The sequence below is a fragment of the Typopeltis vanoorti genome, chromosome 6 (assembly GCF_054136105.1).
Source record: "Typopeltis vanoorti isolate ZY-2024b chromosome 6, IOZ_Tvanoo_1.0, whole genome shotgun sequence".
NCBI lineage: Eukaryota > Metazoa > Arthropoda > Arachnida > Uropygi > Thelyphonidae > Typopeltis > Typopeltis vanoorti.
The window spans coordinates 60,767,573-60,793,303 of record NC_143554.1 but is presented as its reverse complement, the minus strand read 5'-3'; the positions used below and the strand labels follow the sequence as shown (position 1 = coordinate 60,793,303).

The window sequence follows — 25,731 nt, the reverse complement described above, 5'->3', positions numbered from 1 at the left end:
GTAAGTGAGCAAGAGGTGTTTGGGGAGTTGAGTAAACTAGATGTAAATAAGGCTGTGGGACTAGATAATATATCACCGTGTATTCTGAAGGAATGTGCCAGAGAGTTGACACCTGCCTTGACATATTTTTTTAATACGAATCTTGCACTTGGTCAAGTCCCTAAAGAGTGGAAGGAGGGCAAGATTGTGCCACTTCATAAAGGAGGTGATCGAACTCAAGCATCAAACTATAGGCCTATCTGCATGTCAGGTGTTGTGGTTAAGTTGCTGGAGAAGCTTGTGAGAACTAGGATCCAGAGTTGGGTTGACAACAATGGTATAATCTTTGATGGACAGCATGGATTTGCTAAAGGGAGGTCATGTTTTAGTAATCTACTTACTTATTACAATAAAGTGACTGCTTCCTTGGACAGAGGAGAAGGATACACAGTAATATACTTGGATTTCGCAAAAGCTTTTGATAGAGTACCTCATTATAAGTTGACAGTCAAACTAGAGCAGATGGGGTTGGATATTAGATTAGTGCATTGGATTGGAGACTGCTATCTGATAGGTATCAACAAGTTGTGTATGGGGGTGCAATATCCAGGAAAAGGAAAGTCATTAGTGGAGTGCCTCAGGGGACTGTTTTAGGGCCATTACTGTTTAACTTGTATATTAATGATATTGGCAAAGATTTGGATGAAGATATTCAGTTGTTTGCAGATAATGCAAAGTTGGGATGAAGCATAAAGAGTAGTGAAGATGTTGTGGCCTTGCAAGAAGACTTGAATAAATAGAGTGATTGGGCAAGCAAATAGGGATGTGAGTTCAATGTTGCAAAATGTAAGGTTTTAAAATTTGGAAAACAAAGATGGGATGCAGAATTTATGCTTGGTGAGAATATATTGTTGGAAGTAGAGGAAATAAGAGATCTGGGGGTGATAGTGGATAAGGATCTAAAATTTAGGGGACACATCGCCAAAATTGTGAAGACAACACAAAGACTTCTGGGAATGATGCAGAGGACAGTGACGTGTAGAAGTAGGGAGATTCTTGTTCCATTGTATAAGGCTTTGATTAGGCCACACATGGACTATTGTGCCCAGATTTGGTCACCTTGGTTTTCAGAAGGATGAAGAGATGTTGGAAAGGGTCCAAAGGCGACTGACTAAGGTAGTTTCTGACCTCTGGAATGTCGAGTATGAGGAAAGATTGAAAAGATGTAATTTGCAGAGTCTAGTGGAGAGAAGGAAGAGGGGAGATATGATAGAGACCTACAAGTTGGTAAGGGGTTGTTATAGGAGGATCAATGGTGGAGAAGTTCTACAGAGAATAGTGGGAGATCAGGGGAGAACCAGAGGTCATCCCTGGAAACTGTATAAAGAGGATGTTAGTAGGGGAGTGAGAGGCAGGTTTTTTTCGTGCAGAGTTGTGAGTGATTGGAATGCCTTGCCTGAGAGTGTGGTGTCTGCAAGGCATTTGAATGTGTTTAAGACACGGTATGATGAGATGTGTGTGCGAGATAAAAGGACCTCCTAGATGAGTCTTTGACTCCATGAGGTCTTTTTTAATAATAATAATAACTGTGAGCAAGAGGGTGAGGAGTGGTTTCTTTGCATGGATGGTGACTGAAATGGAATACATTGCCTGATAAAGTGGTGAGAGCAAGAACGGTCAATGAGTTTAAGGAGTGGTATGATAGACTGTGTTTCCTAGGAGGGACGTTCCACGATGAATCTTGATAGACTTTGTGTTTCTTAGGAAGGACCTCCCATGATGAGTCTTTTGACTCCATGGAGGCCTGAATAATAATAATAATAATAATCATTCACAGTCCTTTTTCCAGCACTTGTAGCTCAGCATGTCCATTCAACATAACACCTCTCCACATCATAACCCCAGCATCGCCGTGTATATCCCTTTCAAGAACATTCTTGCAATGGTGAGTAGTACCACTTTGATGCCAGATTAAGTGTAATTTAGAATCAGAAGAAAGACTAAAATGACTCATCTATAAAGAGTATGTTAGTCCATTGGTGTCTTGTCCTATTTTTTGGATACAACACTACTGAAAATGTGCTCTACAATAAGCTGTAGATAAAGTTACACAGACTACAGACATTCAGTCGTACAGGCCTACTTGTTGGGGACATCTTGCCACAGTTCGTCACGATATCTGCATATCTATGATTGAATGAAGCTAACTTGCATGCTGACCTGCCATGGTGAATCGATTATGTTTTGCTGTTATAACCAAAAATCTGTCTTCATGCTGTGTGGTAAAGCAAGGGTGCCTCTTAGCAAACATCTGTAACACATTCCATTGGTTTTAAATGCTGCCCCAGAACCTGGATACAACACTATGGGAGATTCCAAACTCTCTCCAGCAATATCAGTAATTCTGCAGCCTTCTTCAAGCTTTCCAATAATTCTTCCCCACGTGAAATCATCTAGATAATGTCTGAGACATTACAAGACATCCAAGTTTTAATCTTTATTCCTTTACGAAAAGAGCTTCCTTTTATACACAATTCACTTAGAGCAGCCTTTTGTCTTTTATCCTCTCAAGTGGTACCACATGACCCCTGTGTGTATGATTCAAAACTTTGAATGTGTACCTGCTTTTTACTCAAAATTGTCAGTTATACAAATTGCCATAAGTTGATTCGTCTAAATTTGTAGTTATGATCTTCAGAAATAATGTTTGTCCTTAGGTTTTGTACAAATTAAATTGCACAAAACTTAAGGACAAGTATATGTTGAGACTGGTATATGTCCAGTATATATAAACTAAGACCAGTATATGTTGAGTTTGTAATGTCTATGAATTATTTTCATATTAATAATCAAAAGATTAAAGTTATTCAGACCTGTTATTATTATTATTCATAATCCATCTATTTATGCCTTTTATTCCCCACAGGGAGTAGGTGAGAGACTGAGGAGCAGAGTCTACTACCAGGGAATTAGAGATACTGGCCCTAGACTATCACTAATTTTAACAGCATTCAATGCCACCATCCTGCAGTCCATAACACACTATGTTATTGTCTGAATTAGTGTGGGTTTTGTGGTTAATTTTCTTGAGTTTATGGGATGAAAAACCTAAGTTTCCAGGAGAAAAATGCAGTTGTTTTTGACAGACATCAACTAACACCAACCTAATTCGAAATAAATTATAATAGAACAGAACATAATATAAAAATAAATAATAATAATAAAACACAGAATCAGTCAAAAAGTGGTTATATATAAAAATTACTCTATTCAGCAACTAGAATCAAAATTATAATGTCTTTCTTCAGGCAGCTTAGCACCATCAATGAAAATGTCATTTCCACAGGCTTATTATTATTATTATTGTTGTTGTTATTCAGGATCTCCATGGAGTCACAAGAATCATCATGGAAGGTCTTAGACATCATTCCATAAAATCATGCACAAGATGCACTCTATCAGGCAATGCATTATTTCATGTCCAACCACCTCAAAGCAAAAATCTACTCACACTTCCCTTCAAAATTCCAGAACTGCTCCCATTCTCCTTTATCCTTCCCACTTGTTTTATGATATAAAAATCTCCCAGATTCCCTGTAACTACCTCTCAGAATGCATACCCTCAATTTATCCTCAAAACCAACATTGTACAGTACTAATATCATGTTTGTAATCCAAGATTAATTTTTATCCTTGAGGTCCCAGTGACCAGATCTGAGCACAATAATCCAGATGTGGTCTGATTACAGATTTATACAATGGACTCGCCAATCTTTCTGCTAGTCAAAGTCCTCCTCAGTACAGCAACAATTCTCTGACTTACTACAATATTTCCCACAAACTTCAAATTTCTATTAACCATCACCTTAACACCCCTTATATCCTCTACTTCCTCTAATATAGTTCCACCAACAGAGTACACAACTTTCCATTAATGGATTCCAAATTTCAAGACCTTACATTTAGTTGCATTAAACTGATCCCACCATTCAGTGTCCTGCTTAATTCAAATCATTCTGAATATCACATTAACATTATCACTAATAGCCTTTTTGGTTTCACATCATCTGCAAACAACTGACTATCCTTACAATCCAGTGACAATGTCATTGATGTAAATGTTACACAGTAGAAGTCCAGTCACAGTACTGAGCCTTGTGGAATCCCACTTATGACCTCCTCCTTCCATTGTACACAAATCTTTCTAATATCTGTAAACTTAAATATCAGTTTATCATGTGGCAACCTATCAAATGCCTTTGTAAAATCATAAAAATGGGAGTATAATTATGGAGACAACATGGTAGTTGTCTCCATAATTTTCAAAAATGCATTCGATCACCGTGTAAGCTTAAAAGAAAGGAAAAAAACTGTACAATGTTAGTTATGACGATCGGCTGAGGGAATGTGGACTGCAGAATTTGGTAGATAGAAGAAGGAAATGTGAGATGATTGAGACTTTTAAACTGTTGAGAGATGGTTGCAGGGTTGACACTGGGGAGTTCTTTTGCTTGGTTGAACAGCAGGAAGGAGTGATGACAGGGGGCCATCCCTGGAAGTTACGAAAGTGGAATGCATTGCCTGATAGAGTGGTGAGAGCAAGAATGGTCAATGAGTTCAAGGAGTGGTATGATAGACTTTGTGTTTCTTAGGGGGGGGGGCCTCCCCTCGATGAGTCTTGATAGACTTTGTGTTTCTTAGGAAGGACCTCCTACGATGAGTCTTTTGACTTCATGGAGGCCTGAATAATAATAATAACAACATACCATCGTTCTTCCAATTGTGCTAAAACAAGTGCTAATAGTGGCACTTATATTGTACAACTACTCTCCAACTTTCTCTTTATACCTTTTTAATAATCTCTTATTCAACTGCAGTTTCTGTTTGATTTCATGAGGCATCCACTTTACACCTAAAATATGTTATATTTTTCATTTGAAGTACGCAACTTGCCATTGCTGCTGACAAATCTTTCTTCTCAAAGTCCCATATACTAGTGTTATCACTCCATTGCAATCCTTTCATCTGGAAATTATTTCTAAAATTATTATAATCACCTGCATTATAATTTTGTTCTTTTGTTGCTATAAGTTAGAAGGTTTGATGGATGACCTGGAAAACATACATCGACAAATGAGTGCTGGTCAAGTGATTATTATGGGGGACTTCAACTATCGGGATATAGATTGGAAGGAAGAAAGATCACATATCAGGAAGGAAATAAGCCTCAAGAGACGGCATGTGATGGAGGGGACAAGGGGTGTGAGTATTCGACCTGGTCATAGGATAAGAAGAGTCCATAACATTGCTTCTGATTGGCAACAGTCACCATGCAGTCTTAACTTGGGACATCATAAAACATGAGGAATATTCTATCAAGAAGAGGTATATGTGGAGCTACAAGGCAGGTGATTATGACAAGCTTAGGAGGAAGCTAAAATTTGTGCATTGTCACCTCAAGGGAAGGATGCAAGCAGTGTATGGGAGATAGTAAAGGGGCATCTAGAGGAAGCAATATTAAATTGTATACTTAACATAAGGAGGGTTAATCAGTTAGGAGTTAAATGGATCAGTAATAACATTAAACATGAGCTGCAACAGAAGAAATGCTGTGAAGAGTATATAAGAAGAAAGGTGACCAGTTAACTCATGAACAAAACAAGACTCAGGTAGAAAGGTGACCATAGCATTGCAAGGAAGGCAAAATCAGATTACAAGAAGAATCTAGTAAACAGGCCAAAGGAAATCTCAAAGAGTTCTTTCATTAAATGGCAAGTAAGAGGAAGAATAACTATGGAAGACTAACCTTAATGAGTCCTGATGGTGACGAGGTGGCAGAAGCAAATAAAATAGTTGAGTTAATGAGTGACCATTTCGCAAGGGTATAATCCTCCAAGTGAGGTTACTGCTGTAACATATATGTGACAGACTGATGTGGGAACAAATGTGAATGAAGTGGAGGTTCTTAGAATATTGCAAACTCTTGATGTAAATACAGCTGTGGGATTAGATGGGATATCAGCGTAGGTTTTATGCAAAACCTGAGCTGATATCCCATCTGTCAATAAGAATATAATACTGTATGTGAGCAACATGGCTTTGTGAAGGGTCAGTCATGCCTTAGTAACTTACTAACTTTTTTATAATAGAGTAACAGCTGAGATGAATAAAGGAAATGGCTAACATGATGATTCTACTGAATTTTGCAAAGATATTTGACAAAATACTACATGGAACTCTGTTATGCACATTAGAACAAATGGGATAGATATGACACTGGTTATGTGGATAAGGCAGCAGCTGCAGTGAAGATATCAAAAAGTGGTATATGGAGGGGCAGAATCAAGGTGAAAAATGGTAACTAGTGGTGTGCTGCAAGGTTCACTGCTGAGACACAACTGTTTAATTTGTACATAAATGATTGATATAGGAAATAATCTGAAAGGAAATATTCATTGGTATGCTGATGATGTGAAATTAGCTAGAGCAGCGTTTCTCAACCTTTCTAAACCCAAGGACCAGTAAAATGTCTAAAACTATTCTACGGATCACTAAGTTTTTTTTTCAATAATTTTTACTTACTTATTCAATTTTAATTTGTTTTGTTTGGATAATTAAAAAATATATATTTATTTAATTAATTTAAGTCTGCCTGCGGACCACCTGTGGTCCGTGGACCATAGGTAGTCTGCCTGCAGATCACCTGTGGTCCGTGGACCATAGGTGGAGAAACAATGAGCTAGAGTAATAGTCAATGAAGGCAATGTGGTGGTAAAAGTATTGCATTGCAGAAGAGCTTACAGGACGATGAACGCCTCCGTAGCGCAATTGGAAGAACGACGGTACATTGTGCCCTTTGATCGGAATAGGCCTAAGTTCGATTCTCGTCATGATGGGAGGAATCTTTATGGAGACTTTTTCAATCAAAGGTGAGTTAGCCTATCTCATATGGAGGTAGCAGGGTTTTTCCCTCTCAGAAACTAGAGTTTTTCATCCCACATACAGACAAATTGGCCCTTCAGAACACATGCAATTTACAGACAAAAAATACTAGTTGTGGTGGTGGGCAGTAGATGGCATTGATTGGTAGTGGACGTTCGGTGTAGTGGTGGTGACGGTTGTATAGTGTGGGTCCTCCCGCGATGAGTCTTCGGACTCCTTGGAGGTGTTCCAAATAATAATTAATATCAGTTTAATGTGTAGAAGTGTAAAGTTATGCATTTTGGGATAAACAGATTACAATCTGTGTACCACATTGATGGAACAGTACATCAGGAAATAGATGCAGTTAGAGATTTAGGGGTGGTAGTGGTATAGAGAGAGAGAGTTAAAGTTTAGAGGACATACTGTTAAGGTTGCTAAAGCAGCTCATAAGATTATTTATCTATTGAAGAACACATTAATGAGTAGAGATAAGAAAGTTCTTATCCCACTTTATACGACCTTAGTACATCTACATCTGGATTACTGTGCTCAGATCTGGTCCGCTTGGTTTCTGGGATGAGGAAGTGGTGGAGAAGATTCAGAGGCAAGTGACCAAAATGGTGAGAGGTCTGTGGAATGTTCCCTATGAGGACAGATTAAGGGTGTGGATTGCAAAAGTTGATTTATAGAGAAAAAGAAACATGAAACATTTATAGAGAAAAATGATTTTTAGTGGAACCTGTGGTACAGTAATTAAATAATAAAGTAACATGTAAAAACCATAGTGATGCCTTTAATTAGTAAAAGGACAGATATTTCGTACTAAAATTAATAGTACATCTTCAGTGTCTGTAACAGTAATAGGAATGGAATTTTTATTTCTATTATTTCCTAGCATGCAGTAACAATTGTATTTTAATAGGTGATCCACTGAACGCTTGTATTCCATTCCTATTACTGTTACAGACCTGAAGATGTACTATTAATTTTAGTACGAAATATCTGTCCTTTTACTAATTAAAGACATCACTGGGGTTTTTACGTGTTACTTTATTATTTATAGAGAAAAAGAAAATAGAAACATTAAGTTACTTAAAGGATTTTATAGGATTGATGCAGGAAAAATATCTTAGCAGCTAGCTAGAGAGACTAGAACAAGAGTTCATCTCCATGGAAGGAGAATAAAGATGTGGTTATTAGGGGTGTGATTAACAGGTTTTTTACTTGGGGAGTTGTGAATGAGTGGAAGGGGTTGCCAGAGTCAGTTGCGAGTTCTTTGTCTGCTAATAGGTTCAGGGAGAGGTATGATAGATTGTATGGATGGTTTTTCACTGCTTATAATATAAATTAAAGATGCCAAGAAATTATATTCTTGGTTTAATCCTTAATCCAAGTGGAAGTTGCATCTGAAGTAATTTCAGGACCGGGCAACTCGTATATAATCTAATGGCTTCACATCACTTGCCTTAGTATCCCATAATTCAAAGCACATATCCTTACGGACATGTATGATGCTATGCATTATGTGAAGAGTCACAACCCAGACCAGTTTCGACCTTTATTGAGGTCTCATCGTCAGACCCAGATGTTGAAGTAATGCAGAAGTCATATTTTTATTATTATTATGTGACACCTCTATATATTTTTTGTATATTTTCATATACAAGTAGCCAAAAGCCCAGTCCTGAAATTACTTCAAAAGCAAACTTTGCTTGCTTACACTTGGATAAAGGATCAAACCAAGAATATAATTTCTTGGCATCTTTAATTTATAGTATAACCAAGTGGAAAAACTTCCAACATCTATCTGTAATCCAGAGTATTAGTAATATGGTGCGACACTTTTTGTCTACTCGTATATGGAAATATGACTTCTGCATTACTTCAACCTTGGTATCACTTCTGGGTCTGACTCCAATGATGAGACCTCAATAAAGGCTGAAACCAATCTGGGCAGTGACCCTTCCCATATGCATGTCCATAAGGATAAGTGATTTGCATCATGGAATACTAAAGCAAATGATGTGAAGTCATTAGCCTCTATATATGAGCTGCCCAGTCCTGAAATTACTTCAGGCAAAAAACTGTTTGCTTACTTGGATAAAGGATTAAACCTAAAATATAATTTCCTGGCATCTTTAAATTTATAATAATTCCACATAGTTTTTTTTTATGGATACTTCTACATGTCTGTTCATTCTCCAAGACTATATGGTTATTCTTGCCAAGTACAGGCAAGAATGACATTTTAATCTGGTCAAAGTACTATGCCTCTGCTAGGACCAAATTGAAAACTCTTGATCCTGCCTTTACTACATGTTACCTAAGACATCTGTCCCTGAAGAATTCCATAAACTGTAATCCCTTACTACTGTATATTCTTTTCTCTTCTCTGTCTAATTTATAATGATATAGTTAATTGTTTCCTCTTCTTTTCACTGGCCTACATACAGGAAACTACATGTTGTAGTAGTAGTTAAGCAATGGAATGGAATGTCTGTAATTCTTGAGAAACAAATGTCTTAGGCAACATGTAATAGAAGGAACACGACATTAAAGAGTTTTAGATTTAGTCATAGCATCAGAGAAGAAGAAGATCCGATTATAACTGAGATGGCATTTCTGCCCATGGTTGGAGAGAAGGGGGGGAGTCCATGTGGTTTTGACTTGGAAGTTGAATAGAAATGCAATAGTATCAAAGAGAAAGGAAAATATGTGAAATTATAAGGCAGGTGATTATAATAGTCTTAGAAATTAAGCTTGGGGCAGTTGCATCGATGGCAGAATTGGAAGGGTGAGATATCATCAATGCTTGGGACCTAGACCTTGTGAAGGAAGCAGCAATAGCAAGTTGTACACTGGAAATAAAGAAGAGAACATAATCTGGAGTAAAGTGGATGACAAACATCAAACAGAAACTGCAGACAAAAAAAGTAGTTATGGAAGATATAAGGAGAGGTGCAGAGAGCAGATGCATGAAAGATATCAAACTCAGACCAGGAGAATGACTAGTATGGTAAGGAAGCCAAAAAGTGGAATAAAAGTGGAAGAAGAGATTGACCCTCAGAACCAAAGAAAATCCTAAGGAAATCTTTCACTATGTGGCCAATAGGAGAAGAAATGATTGTGGAAAAATGGTATTATTATTATAATTATTATCTGACCTCCATGTAGTCAGAGACTCATCATGGAAGATACACACTATTGCACACAATGCTCATCCAACTGTGCCCAAACTGATTTAATGTGTCTACATTCAACAATCCACTCAGGCAATGCATTCCCCTCACCAATCACACTGCATGCAAAGAACCTGCTAGTCACTCCTCTGCTCACATCCTCCTCTTTTTTTCTTCTTTTTGTTGGATAAAAATGAGAATATAGTGACTGATGCAAAGGACATAGTGGAGCTGTTCAATGAACACTTTATTAAGGTATTTCATCCTGGAGAAATTTTAATACTAGAGGGACAGAGCAGGTTCGAAGTTTAGAAGTGCAAGAGGAGTGTGCATTTCAAATACTGAGTACTCTGTATGTCAATAAAGCAATGTGGCTAGATGGGATTTTGCCATGGGTTTTGCAGTGAACAGCTCTATTGTCCTGAAAGTCCCTCAAAAATTCCCAAAGAGTGACAGGAAGGTAAGATAGTGCACTGCATAAGGGTAGTAGCAGGCTGGAAGTATCAAACTATATAACAGTTTGCATTTCATCAGTAGTTGTTAAGATTTTGGAGGAATTAGTGAGCGATCATTTACAACATTGGGCCAATGAGGACAATGTTATCTATAAGAGTCAGCATGGATTTATTAATTGGCACTCTTGTTTTAGCAATATGACTGCCTTTTATAATAAATTGACAAAAGCTGTTGATGAGTGAAAGGTATGTTCAATTGTTTGCAGATGATGTTAAGCTGGGAAGGGTTATTAGTAATGGTGCAGATGTGGTAGCTCTGCAAGAGGATCTGAATATAAACTGGACAGACTGACAAATGAATTGGGGCATCAGTTTAATTCAGCTAAATGTAAAGTCTGGGATACATCAATAGGAGGCTGCATACTCTGTTGGAGGAAGTGGGAGAGGCAACAAATCTGGTAGTGATGATTGATAGAAACCTGAAATTCATGATGCAAAGGTGGTGAATGTAACCCAGAGGATTGCTGCAATACTGAGAAGGATGCTGACCTGCAGAGATAAAACAGTTGTCATTCCACTATATAGAGCCCTGATCTGACCACACTTGGACTATTGTGCTCAAATTTCATTCCCAGGATTTGAAGGGGGATAAATTAATCACGAAAAGAGTGCAGAGACAGATAAAGATATCAGGACTGTACAATGTTATGAGGATAGGCTGAGGGAATGTGGACTGCAAAGTTTGGTAGAGAAGGAGAGGTAACATGAATGAGACATTTCCTTTAGAATGGAGGGTGGCTGAACCATGGAATTCATTGCCTGATAGAGTAGTGAGAGCACAAATGGCCAATGGGTTCAAGGATTGATGTGATAGCTTTACATTTTCTGGGATGGGCCTCTCACGATGAATGTTTTCACTCCATGGAGGCCTGAATCATAATAATAATAATTAAACTACTAGAAGAAAAGAATGGATTCTGAAAAGGCTGATCTTGCGTAGACTCAATTTTTTCAATCTAAAAATGTTAATTGAAAAGAGAAGAGAATTTAAAAAAAAAAAACATGCGTTCCATTGATTATGATAAAATTAATAGGCAAAGGCTGTGAGAAAGGGATACGTGTGGAAGTAAAATGCTGGTGATTATGACAAGCTTAGGAGATAGCTTGAAGCTTTAGAATGTGGAGTTAAGTGATAAGGAAATAAGTGCTGCTTAGTAACTGACAAAAAAAAAACACATAACAGTATCAATGTGTGAATGTATTCCAAAGGTCAAAAGGCTGAATAAGAAAGAGGTGAAATGGATGAATGAGGGAATTAAGCTTGAAATTTGGAAGAAGAAGAAGAAGGCACTTTTGGAACAAGTACAAGATGAATAATGGTAATAATCAGTTATTATTATTATTATTATGTGACACCTCCAGGGATTCCAAAGACTCATCGAGGGAGAATGTGCCAACACCATCGAACGATAGTCCCCCTTCTAACTACGCTCAAACCTGCTTAACTTTTCGTGAGCCATTAGTAGCAGAGGCTCTACCAATCTTCAGCCAGCAAAGTATTGCTGGCTGAAGAGTATAAAGAACAATCCATGAGAATGAGATTCAGTAAAGACAACAAAAGTGCAGTATAAACAGAAATTGGCAAATCAGGCCAAGAAAAACCCTCATGAATTTAAACATGTGGCAAGTGGATGGAAAAATGATTATGATAAAATGATGTTAACAGATGAAGGTGAGATACTGGTAACTAGTGCAGAAGACATGGTCAAGGTATTCAGTTAGTAATTCCCAATGTATTTCATTCTCAGTGCAGAATCAGAAGCTCAAGTGTAGGGAAAATGAAAGAAAAAAAGAAAAGAGAAGCTCAAATGAAATGAGAAAAGACTTAATGGTGAGGTGAGCAACATGTATATGAGGAGTTAAATAAGCTAGATGTTAGTAAGGCAAAAGGATTTGACATATCACCACATCTTAAAGGAATGTTCCAAGGAGTCAACATCAGCCTTGGCCTACCTGCTTAACAAGATCCTTGCAACAGCACAATCCAAAGGAGTGAAAGGAAGGTGAAAATGTTCCATTTCATAAAGGTGGCGATAAAGTTAAGTCTAGAAGTTTTCATTCCAATCTGTATATCTGAAGTTGTAGTTAAATTATTGGAGAGGTTGATGAGAGATAGAATACAAAAGTGGGTTGATGACAGTGGTATTCTTTGCACTTTTCAGCACAAATTTGTTAAATGGAGGTCATTTTTTACGAACTTGTGTATGTACTATAACAAGGCGATAAATACAGGGTGTTCGGGATAAATTTGACATATTTATAATTAATTATATTTTTCCGTAAGTTACATGTATTAACACACACTTCTCTTCATTTAAAAGTTTGGACCCTTCTTCATTCATATACAAGATGTCAGAAAGGATGGATAGCTGGAACCCACCTGAATCATGGAAGAGAATAACTTGTATCATGATGATTCGTGCCCGCCATCAAAATAAGGATATTACGACTGCTGCCCAATGCTCCCTGAATACAGTAAAAACAATCAGGCATGAACTAGAGACTTGCAATGGTGACTACGAGGATGTAGCAAGAAGAAAGATCCCTAGCAGACGATCTGATTGCGTTCGTACAGCAGAATTCCTCGCAAATCTGCAGGAACAGGTGTTGAAGAACCCTGGCATTGGAATTCGGGCTTTGTTCGTGGAGTTGCTAACTGTAGTCAAGCCCTGGATAACAAGGGTAGCCAATGGTAGGCCGTATGTATGGCAGCAGGATTCGGCCCCTTGCCACACCTCTGGGAAAAGTCAAAAATGGTTGTCTGAAAATTTCTACGACTTCACCAGTCCAAATGTTTGGCCTCCAAACTCCCCAGACCTTAACCCCATGGATTATTTTGTATGGGACGCAGTTGAAAAAGACACCAATCGCACTTCCAGTAATACAAAAGCCCAGTTAATGGATAAAATTAAAACAGTTTTTGCGGCCCTTCCCAGGGAGACTGTAGCATCAGCTTGTTCGAGGTTCCGAAGCAGAATTGAAGCTGTGATCGATGCTAATGGTGGTTATTTTGAGTAAATCTTGTTGATAGTATTGTAATTAACTCTGCCTGTAATGTTTTTTTGTCAATTCATTAAATTTAATAGATACAAAGAAGATTTTCTTTTTCCTTACGAAACTGTCAAATTTATCCCGAACACCCTGTATATTGGACAAAGAAGATGCATATACTTAAATTATGCAAAAGTGTTTGATAGATTGCCAGACCCCAATTTGCTTCAGTTTAGTTGGTCACTAAACTGAAGCAAATAGGAATGGATGATAGACTAGTCAGTTGTAAAGGTGAATGATTATAAGATAGGTATCAGCAAGTTGCGAATGGGAATGCATTACCTCAAAAGTGGAAAGTCACCAGTGGTGTGCTACTGTGGTCACTTCTGGGACCATTGTTATTTAATTTCTATATTAATGATATTGGAAGAGGGATAACTGATGATATACAACTGTTTGCAGACAATGCCAAATTGGGGAGAGTGATAAGTGACAGCAAGCAGATGTGGCATTACAGGGGGTCTTAAATAGAATGTATGAGTGGGCAACAGTATGGAACTGTTAATTCAATGTTGCAAAATGTAAGGTTCTGAAATTTGGTAGCCAAGTACAAGATGCAAAGTATACACTTGGCAGGAAATTTTTTGAGGAAGTTGAGGAGATAAGAGATCTTGGAGTGGGGGACGAGGATCTGAAGTTCAGAGATCACATTGCACAAGTTGTGAAGACATCACATCAGTTTATAATAATGATACAGAGGACTTAACCTGTAGAAATAAAGAGGTTCTGGTTCCATTGTATAAGGCCATGATAAGGCTTCGTATGGATTGCTGTGCACAGATTTGGTACCCTGATTTTCATAATGATGCAGATATAGGTAGAACAAGAGAACATACCTGGAAGCTGAATAAAATGGGCATGAGCAGGGGCAAAAGGAACAGGTTCTTTGCATGAAGAGTGGTTGGTGAGTGGACTGTGTTGCCTGATATTGGTGAATGCAGATACACTAAATGAATTTAAAGCACAGTTTGATGGACTTTTTATGTGTGTATAACACTGTTTGCCTCCACTATGAGTCTTTTGGCTCCTTGGACTTCTGGTGTTAATAATAATAAAAATAATAATAATTCTGTACTTCATTTTGTGATCATTCACTTTTGTTAATAATCCCATGTTATGTTTTGGATTATGAGGGTTTCTGACTAATATGGAATTTTTTAGTTCCTAAAGTTCTGAATTTAATAATAAAGTAATATTTCTTTTTTTTTTTTCTCTTCTCATTAGACCAAAATAACTGAAGTACAAATAAACTGAGTACTGGCATTCATACCACATTAAACTGCTCCTACAATAATTTACATTATGTTTTGCGCATAATGAGGAATCAATAACAGTCATGGTTACATGTGTTGTAACAAGATGACAGCAATGAAACAAAGGATACTATTATCTGTTATATTAATAAGTTATCAATGAAAAAAAAAAAAAATCACAAAAATAATTCAGACCAGCCTTTGACAAGATATTCCAGATCATAAAATAATTCAGTTATACACATTAAGACATAAATCTTTACTAAAATTAAAAAGAAATGAGGACTACAAAATCACACATCTTTTTAGCACTGTACCAAATAACATGAATATGGATTATGTTCTAGTACCTCAAGAATGCATATCTTTTTAAAAAAATAAATATAATAGTTTTATACTGCTTAAAATTCTACAAAAAAAAAAATCAGGGTTATTATTATTATTCCAAGACTCCCATTGATTCAGACTCATCGTGGAAGTCCCTTTGTCATACACACAGCTCATCATACCATACCTTAAATACATTCAAATTCTCTGAAGACACCACACTCTCAGGCAATGCATTCCAATGATTCACAATTCTCCATGCAAAAAAAATCTGCTTCTCACTCTCTTGCTCAAAACCTCCTTATACTTATTTACTATAGCTATTATTATTATTCAGGCCTCCATGGAGTCAAAAAGACTCATCATGGGAGGTCCTTCCTAAGAAACACAGTCTATCAAGACTCATCAAGGGGGGGGGGGGGGCTGAGAAACACAAAGTCTATCATACCACTCCTTAAACTCGTTGACCATTCTCGCTCTCACCATTCCATCAGGCAATGCATTACATGGTTCAACCACCCTCCATGCAAAGAAACCACTCCTCACCCTCTTGCAAACAGTTTCCTTTCGTAACTTCCAGGGATTGCCTCTTGTCATCACTCTTTCCTGCTGTTCAACCAAGCGAAAGAATTCCCCAGTGTCAACCCACTAACCACCTCTCAACAGTTTAAAAGTCTCAATCATATCACCTCTCCTTCTTCTATCCACCAAACTCTGCAGTCCAAAATACCTCAGCCAATCCTCATAACTAACATGGTACAGACCTGCAACCATCTTTGTTATCTGCCTTTGTACCCTTTCCACAGTTAATTCACAGTTTATCCCCTTCAAATCCTGGGGACCAAATCTGAGAACAATAGTCTAAGTGTGGTCTGATCAGAGACTTATACAACGCGTAATAAAAAAAAAAATAATAATAATAAATACCAGAATGAGTTTACTAATCCTTTTACAAGCATTGTCAAGTAAGTGATCAATATTATTATCATTACCTCTTTCTGAATCCTTCTGGCTTCTTCCTCTGTTTCAAATGTCACAAATCCATATCTATAACACCAAATAACAAAAGTAATAAACCAAAAGAGAATTTTACCATAACAATGCACTTCTTATTACTGTTAGAACAAAAAAAAAAAAAAAGAGAGAGAGCAAAACAGAGAGAAATCTTTATTGTAGTTTTCCTAACGAGCTTAAGTGAATCTATAAAGCTACTCAGATGTTTCTGATATTCACTAGGCTGGTATTTATACCATTCACTGGAAAGGCACCTGTTCATTACATCATGCTAAAATATAGTATGAGTGCAAATTTAAGGAGGCCTATGACATTTTAATCAACTACCCTAATCTTAACAATGATGATCTAAAATTCCAATAATATAGATGCCACATATTCTACCTGCATAACCTTTTGTTCTAAGAGTTTATTATAAATTATAATTAGGACTAATAATCCAGGACCATATTATAAATAAACAGGATAGAGCTTTGATGTTTTTTTCACTACAGGTCAGGCCAGTAGAATAACAGTTGATCAAATCATTGTTACTTTGACATACTGTCTGAAATGTAACATGTAAGGGTTGTGTTCTTAATTGTGTGGTTTACAAAGCTTTTATTTTTGTCTTAGTGGGCAATTTCAATGTGCACGAGTTTGTTCGCTGTAGCACGTGCAAAATGTATGCACATCATAGAAAAATAGATTTATGGAAGGAGAACTATTAGAGATGAGTTTGTCGTAAGTGTTTCAAGAGTAAATGCCAGAAGTATGAGGAGAGTAGGAAAAATAACAGTGATGAGTTGAAAGATGAAATGTGTGAAAATGCAATTAGTGAGGCTGACTTTGCAAGGGGGTGTGAGTGACTGCAAGAATGAAGAGAATGACCAGATGCTAATAGAAAATATAGCTCACTTATGTGGAATTATTCACAGAAGCAAAACGTAAAACTGAGTGGTTGAAGAAATGTCTGGCAGATGACATGACACAGAAGCAAAAGAAGGCAGGGGAGAGATGAATGAGGAGTTAGAGAGAGAGAGAGAGAGAGAGAGAGAGGGGGGAGGTAATGACAGCAGAAGAATTGAAGCCCCAAAAGAGAAAAAGTACATCAGGAGGAGAGGGGGGGGGAGATGAAATATATAATTGGATGCTGCTATAATCCAGGGGAGGTATAAGGGAAGAATGTAGATGACATGCACTGGAAAATTAGAATGATGAGTGCAAGTCGAATAATTATTATGGAAAATTTCAAGTATCCAGACATAGATTTGGAGGAGACATTGTCACAGGCAGGGAAGGAAATGGAATTTATACAGCTGCTGAGAGATAATTACCTCAGCCAGCATAAGTTTGAAAGTGCTGGATCTGGTCATAGCATCAGACCTTAACATTAATCAATCTAGCTACACTGCTTGGGGGAAAGTGATCATGTAGTCTTGACCTGGAAGATGGCCAGACATACAGAATTTTCTGTTAAGAAAGGATATATATGTAGAATTACAAAGCAGGTGTTATGACAAACTGAGGAGCCAGCCAGCTTTCAGCAGTGCGATTTGTAGGGGGATAGATGTTAGTGTATAGGAGGTGGTCAAGAAATGTTTGAAGAAAGCCATATCAGATTGTATAACCAGAGTTGGAAGGATAAATCAGGTAGGAGTTAGTTGGATGAATAGCATCACTAAACAGAGTTGCTGACAAAGAAAAAGTTGTGCAGGCAATATAAAGAAAAAGGTTATCGGCATGTCCATAAGCAATACAAGGTATAAGCAGGAAGGGTGACCTGAATGGTAAGGAAGATCAAACTTAATTATGAGAGAAAGCTAGCTGATGAGGCCAAAAGAAACATTGAAGAGTTATTTTACTATGTGGCAAGTAAAAGGAGGGATGACCATGGAAGGATGACTTTAAAAAGTGCTGACAGTGGAGGAGGCAAATTGAAGCAAACCAAATAGTTGAGTTAACCTTGTTACCCTTTAAAAATGATCATTTTTCAAGAGTATACCATCTAGGTGGTGCTGCTGCAATGCAGAATTGTGACATTCTCTGATGGGAGAATAGAGGTTGAAGAAATGAAGGTCCTTAGAACATTGCCAAACCTCAATGTGAACACAGCCAGGGTATTAGATGGCATATCAGTCCATGTATTAGGAGAATGTGCAAGGAAATTATCAGCTTCTCTGACTAAGCCGTTTAATTTAAGCCACAGTACTGGGAAGCTGCCAATGGAGTGGAAAAAGGGGAAATATCCCACTGCATACAGGAGGTTCTAAGAAAAAAGTGGCAAATTATATGCCAGTCAGCATTTCAGTGGTGGTTAAATATTGAAGAAACTGGTAAATGACAGAACTCAGGACTGAGTGAATACAAATATAATACTTGAAAGAGACAACATGATTTTGTGAAAGACAGGTCTTGCCTTAGTAATCCGTTTACTTTTTTTATAATAAAATGACAATGGAATTGGATAAGAAAAATAGCTACTCAATGATACTAATAGACTCTGCAAAGGCATTTGACAGGATTCCACATAGAACGCTTTTGCTTAAACTGGAGCAAATATATATATCAATCTGGTGATTTAGATTAGAAGGTGGCTGATGGATTGATATAAAAGAGTGATTTATGGAGGAGTTGAATTCAGAAGAAGACAGGTAACTAGTGGTGTACCACAAAACTCAGTACTTGGTCATCTGTTGTTTAATTTCTATATATAGGAAATGATTCACGGGAAATATTTAGTTGTTTGCTGTGAATGCAAAATGGAGAAGAGTGATGAAGAGAACCTGCGGGAAGACTTTAACAGACTAGCAGTATGGGCAAAGTTAAATGGTTACCAGTTTAATGTGGCCTTTGGGAAGAAGAAACCACAAGCTATATAATATATTGATGGAAAGGAACCAGGAAATTGAAGAGGCCAGGGACTTGGGATGATTGTGAAAAGGGAGATGAAATTTAGAGGGTATATTGCAAAGGTAGTCAAAATAACACATCAAATAACATGGCTGTTGAAGAACACACTAACAAGCAGGGATGGAGATTTATCATTCCCCTATATAAGGCAAAAATAAGGCCACATCTGGACTAAATTGAAGGTCTGTGAGCTTCAAAAACTTGCTGATAGGCAAAAAAGAAAAGAGCTGATAAAATCATATACGTTATTAAGAGTTTTATAGGACAGACACTGAAGACATTTTTTCAGTACATGGAAGGAAACTGTGTAAGAGTGTGGTTAGCAAGGATATTAGGACTAGATTTTTTGCTTACAGGGAGGTGAACAGATGGAACAGGTTGCCAGGGGATGGTTGGGATGATCTGTCAGTGAATGAGTACAAGGAGAGGTTTGATAGGTATTATCTGAATAATGGATTTCCTGCAATGAGTCTTCTGACTCCAATGATATACCTGTACAATCATAATAATAAATTGGAGAATATGAGATTATATTATAAAATATTAGCATGAATAAGATGATGGCTAACTGACAGACATAAAAAAGTTGTATATGAAGAACTCAAGTCTGCATGATTTAAGGTACCTAATGGCACGCCACAAAGAAGTCCTTGGTCCATTATTATTCTAATATTTACATTAATAACATTGGGAAGGATTTAACAGGAACCATACAGCTATCTGCTCATGACGAAAAGATGGGAAGGGTAATTGGGAATGCAACTGATATGCAGTACTTCTAGAATGACTTGAATAGGCTGAAATTGCAGACATGAAAATGGCTATCACTTCAAATGTGCTTTGGTATAATTAGATTAATTTTATATTATATTGGCATGATTTTGTAGAAGAAATTGATCAGCTAGGAATCTTCAAGTTTTAGTAGAATAGGAGGATGAAGTACAAGGGCCTTATAGAAAAGATTGCAAATACAACTTAGTAAATAATTGCAGTGCTAAAAGAAAATTTAACAAGAACAAGGACATTTTGCCTCTTTACTATGCCTTCATATGACCTCACTTGGATTATTGTATTCAGGTCTGGTCTCCTAATGTCTGTGGTGATGCTAAGACAGTAGAGGGAGTTGAAAGGAGAGCATAAAAGATAATATTGGGATTGTGGAACACAGATTCTGAAGACAGACTGAGAATTTGTTAACTGCAAACAGGAGAAAGAGAAGTGATATGATTGAGACTTACAAACATCTGAAAGGGTCATACAAGATATCAGTAGATGGGATTTTTATTTTATGGAGGTGGATACAGGAAAGGAGAGCATCCATGGAAATCAAGCAAGCTGTGTAGGAAAAGAAAACGCTACGGAGAAGGTACAAAAGACGGTCAATGGAAGTTTTTTTCACTTGCCTATGCTATCAATTATATATTTGGTTTCATCCTTTATCCAAGAGTAAGTAAGCAAAGTTTGCACCTGAAGTATTTTCAGGACTGGGGCAACTTATGGCAAAGGTGGTATAACTTCTCATCACTTGCCTTAGTATCCCATAATGCAAATCATATCTCCTTGCAGACATGTATAATGCTGTGCATTAAGGAAAGGGTCACTACCTAGACCGGTTTCAACCTTCATTTACAGAGCCTTTGACATGGCTTTTCAATGAAAGTCTGGCTGCGGGAAAGGTGCCCAGGGAATAGAAGGAAGGTAAGATAGTGCCATTGCATAAGGGTGGTAGCAGACTGGAAGTGTCTAATTATAGGCCAGTTTGTGTGTCATCAGTAGTTGTTAAGATCTTGGAGAAATTAGTGAGGGACCGTATACAGCATTGGGCAGATGAGTGTAATGTTATCTGTGAGAGTCATCATGGATTTGTGAAGGGGCACTCTTGTTTTAGCAATATCCTAGCCTTTTATAATAAAGTTACAAGAGCAGGAGATGAGGGAAAGGCATATACTGCCATTTTCATGGACTTAGCGAAGGCATTTGACAGGGTGTCACATGATAAGCTGATATTTAAGTTGCAGCACATGGGTCTCGATGTCAGGTTGGGCAACTGGATTCAGGATTGGCTGTCTGATAGGTATCAGTCAGTTGTGTATGGTGGGGCAGTTTCAAGGAGGCAGACGGTTACAAGTGGGGTTCCACAGGGCTCAGTACTGGGACCTATATTGTTTAACTTTATTTCAATGACATTGTCAGTGGATTGCATGGGGGGGGGGGGAGATGTTCTGTTGTTTGCAGATGATGTGAAGCTGGGAAGGGTTACTAGTAGTAATGGTGCAGATGTGGTAATCATGCAAGAGGATTTGAATAAGCTATCCCAGGGGTCGGCAAACTGCAGCTCTTTGGGTACGTACTTGTGGCTCTGAAGTAAAATTGAAAATGAAAATAAAACTATCATAGTTTCATTTATAAAATTATTAAAGAACTTTATTCACATAATGGTGATTTCATTCGTTTTACATGTCTCGCAAAATTTCGTGGCACTAAGATGAGCGATGTCAGGGAGGAGAAAGCGAGCACGGAGGGAGTATACAGAGGGAGTGGAGCGGATGATTGAGCACATTGTAGGCAGGACAGCCAAACAAAGTGACTAATTAGGATTAGGTTTTAGGGTGCCTCGACATCTGAGGTCATTTGCAGAGCATCATAGTGACTAATAAGCGAGCGCACGGGCGCCCTCTACTGCGCAAGGCAACGGTGGCAATGGAAAATGTGAAAGCGGAGTCTGTGTTGCTTTGCTGTTTCTGCAACTTAGTATTCTCTTTTGGCTGGGTGCATCCAGAAACTGCATTAAGGTGATAAAGGCAACCTGGCAATTATTATTATTATTATTATAAAGGCAATTATTAAAAAAAAAAATATATATATATATATATATATATATATAATATTGGTTTCATTATATTTAGATACGTTGCCGGTCGCAATTTACCGCGGGGTGTTTTATTTCACGTGTAACTGTTACGATAAAACATGTTATTGGTGAGATTTATTTTTATTATATTTTCGAATTATTGTCATTTATTATTTTGAATAATCACTTAGTTCTTTTCATATAATGTATTTATATAACGTATTAAATAAAATATATTGTTTAGGGCGCCTGTCAACATGGTTACGAAGAAAAAAAACTAAGAAAAACAACAGATGAGTATCGTGGCTTTAAACTGAATCTTTCGCATTTATCTCGAACTCAGATGGCCTTCCAACCTGTCTTATTTGCCAAGAAAAACTGGCGCACAACAAAAAGTCAAATTTAGAGAGACACTTCATGACAAAACATGCCACATTTGCCAGAAAATATCCTGTCAGTGACATGAGAAAGAGAGCAGTTGAAGACCTTCAGAAAAATGTTGAAAAATCAAGTTCTGTATTTAATTATTGGAGAGAGTCTGCCAATGATATTAATATTGCAAGCTTCGTAGTGAGTCAGGAGATTGTTAAGAGAGGAAAACCATTTACTGATGGTGAATACATAAAATATTGTTTTGTTATTGCATCTGAAGAACTTTTTCGGGATTTCAAAAACAAAGCAGAGATTTTAAATAAAATTAAAAACATACCGTTATCTGCCAAAACAGTAGCAGGACAGTTACAATGTCCTCAAATGTGACAAACCAACAAGTCGAAGATGTTAAATTAGCTTCAGCTTTATCAATTGCGGTAGATGTCTTGTGACATCAAGGACACAGCCCAAGTTTCCCTTTTTGTGTGGTATGTATCATCTGAGGGTCCGAGAGAATAAACTTCTGGGATTATTGCCACTCGAGGGCAAACGCCTGGAGAAGACATAGCAAATGCCGTCCTTGAATGCATGGAAAAAAATCATATCCCACTCAATAAAATTGTGTCAATTGCAACCGATGGTGCCAAAAGTATGACGCGAAAAAAGGTTTTGTTTCAATTTTAAAAGGAAAAATTAATCATGAAGTGATTACTTTCCATTGTATACTAAACCAGGAAGCACTTTGTGCACAAACATTTACAGAACAAATTGTTAAAATTATGGAATTGGTAATTAAGATTACCAACACCATTATAGCAAGGGGACTTAACCATCGACAATTTAAAGAGTTGCTAAGTGAAATGGAGAGCGAGTATTCAGATCTTCTCCAGTACAACAGGGTTCGATGGCTTTCCAGAGGCGACATGGTAAAGCGTTTTGCATCTTGCATAAATGAAATCAAACTATTCCTTGACAACAAGGATGTTCAATATCCAGAATTAACAGAAGATCTTTGGTTGCAAAAATTGAACTTTATGATGGACGTTACATCACAACTGAATCAGCTCAATCATAAATTACAAGGCAAGGGAAATACTGCTTTTTTCAATGCTAGAGGAAGTTATTTCGTTTGAAAAGAAATTGATTCTGTTCGCTGAAGATTTAGAGAGGGGAACTTAATTCATTTCCCAAACTTGTCTCAATATCGCCAAGAAAACAATGCATTGTTTTCTCAGGCGACTGCATTCTTTTCTTCAAAGGTTTCAGGAATTCAGAAATAACAAAGTGACTCTAGCTTTTATTACACATTCTCTTAATGCCAATGTGAAGGAATTAAATTTATCTCCGTTTAATACTGACACGACTAATTTTGAAATACAACTGCTGGATTTGACAAACAAAGACTTATGGAGCTCCAAATTTTTGTCTTGGTAACTGAAATAGAACTGTAAAAAGAACAATGCAGTCTGATTTCACAGGGCAAGCAGACTGCTATAAACGAAAATACAGAAGGCAGACTCGATGATTTTCAATACTTGGAATAGTCTTCCGAACTCATATCATGAGTTGAAAAAATTTGCATTTGGTGTTCTCAGTATCTTCTTCGGGTCTACATATTTATGTGAGAATCGTTTTCTAACATGAATTTCATTAAACGTAAATTGAAGAGCCAAATTACTGATGCCAACTTGGAATCGCGCCTTAAATTAAAAATGACTAGTTACAAACCGGACATACAGAAACTTTCTAAGGAAAAGCAAGCTCATTACTCACACTGATTAAAACCAATGAGATCAATTTTTTGTGTGATTTTTTATTCATTTAATAAAGATATAATTAATATTATAACTTGTTATATATTACTATAAATTTACTATAATATTACTTTAAATTTTCCTTATTTGTAAAAATATATTTATGGCTCTCGAATAATTTTTAAATTCTTGTGAGGGACAGGTTTGGCTCTTCCGTCTCAAAAGTTTGCCGACCCCTGAGCTGGACCGATGGGCAAATGAATGGGGAGTGTCGTTTAATGCAGAAAAATGTAAGGTCTTGAGGTTTGGGACACATCAATGGGATGCAGCATACTCTATTGGAGGAGATATACTGGAGGAAGTAGGGGAGACAAGAGATCTGGGGATTGATGATTGATAGAAACCTGAAATTCAAGGGACATATTGCAAAGATGGTGAAGATATATTAATTATTGAACGAGATTGGAATAGATAATGTGGTGGGAATAGAGTCATGGGAAAATATGGTTTTGGAAAAAGAAATGAATGAAGTGAAAAAATGTTAGAATTTGATGTGGACCATGAGATGATGATCTGTAACACAAGATTCCAGCAAAAGGAGTGTAGAAAATGGATGTGCCGATCATATGACAGGAAAACCAAGAACATGATTGATATGATTAAAAGAAGATGGATAACATCAGTTCAGCATTGTCGAGCTTTTCAAGGAGCCAATATAGACTCGGATCATAGTTTAGTGATTGCAAACATCAAGTTGAAATTAAAAATAAAATATAAACCCCATCATCATTAACGAAGAAAGCAAGAATAAGCGAAGCAGAAACAGGAAGAAGGTACAGAACAGTGTTGGAGGAGAAACTTAAAAGTGTGGACAAAGAAGAAAATAAGAATCTAAGAGTGAAAGGAGTAACGAAGGCGATAGAAGATGCAGCTGAAGAAACAGTACCAGAAGAAGAGAAGATCAAGAAAAAATAGATTAGATAAGAAACACTGAAGTCAGTACAAGAGAAAATAATCTTGAAGATAAGAAGGGATACATCAGAACAAACAGAGGAGCAATATAGAAGAAAATGTAATGAGGTGGAAAAAAAAAACAGTCAGAATGGATAAGATGAAATGTTTAGAAGCCCAATGCAATAATATAGAACAATACTATGGAGAGCATAAAACTAGGGAGGTGTTCAAAATGATTAGAATCATTAATAGAAGGGCAACTAAAACAGACCACAATTAAAGATGAAAAAGGCAAAGAGTATTGATGAATAAAGATAAAATTGTATAGTGACAGACAATATACTGTAATGAGTTATATGAAAAAAAAAATTAGATTTAGATAGGTTTTTGGGAAACTGACTGAAGAATTGAAGCAGATATCACCACCAGGTATTGAGTATGATATGGAATTGCTCAATTGATATCACGGACCTTGTTGATCTGGGCGACGTCCAAGCCGGCATGTTGTAGCTGTTGATCATATAGACATTAGATAACAATCGTGTTTTTTCTTTACGGTAAGAGCATCGACATTCATCTGACCGACCCTCCTCCTTTATTCAGGCTTGGGACTGGCATGAGACTCCTAAGGATTCCATGGCGGCTTTTTGCTTTGCTTTCTGGCAA

At 37.1% G+C, this 25,731-nt stretch overlaps 1 protein-coding gene across 2 annotated transcripts in view; it reads right to left on the bottom strand.

Annotated features, from left to right (window-relative positions):
• LOC150105487 (uncharacterized) overlaps nucleotides 1-25,731 on the bottom strand; it is a 246,828-nt gene that overhangs the window by 147,528 nt on the left and 73,569 nt on the right. For both annotated transcript variants that reach the window (XM_090394201.1, XM_090394200.1), the window contains exon 4: nucleotides 16,221-16,275. In XM_090394201.1, coding sequence (XP_090250327.1) covers nucleotides 16,221-16,275 — 55 coding nt within the window. The remainder of the gene's footprint in view (nucleotides 1-16,220; nucleotides 16,276-25,731) is intronic.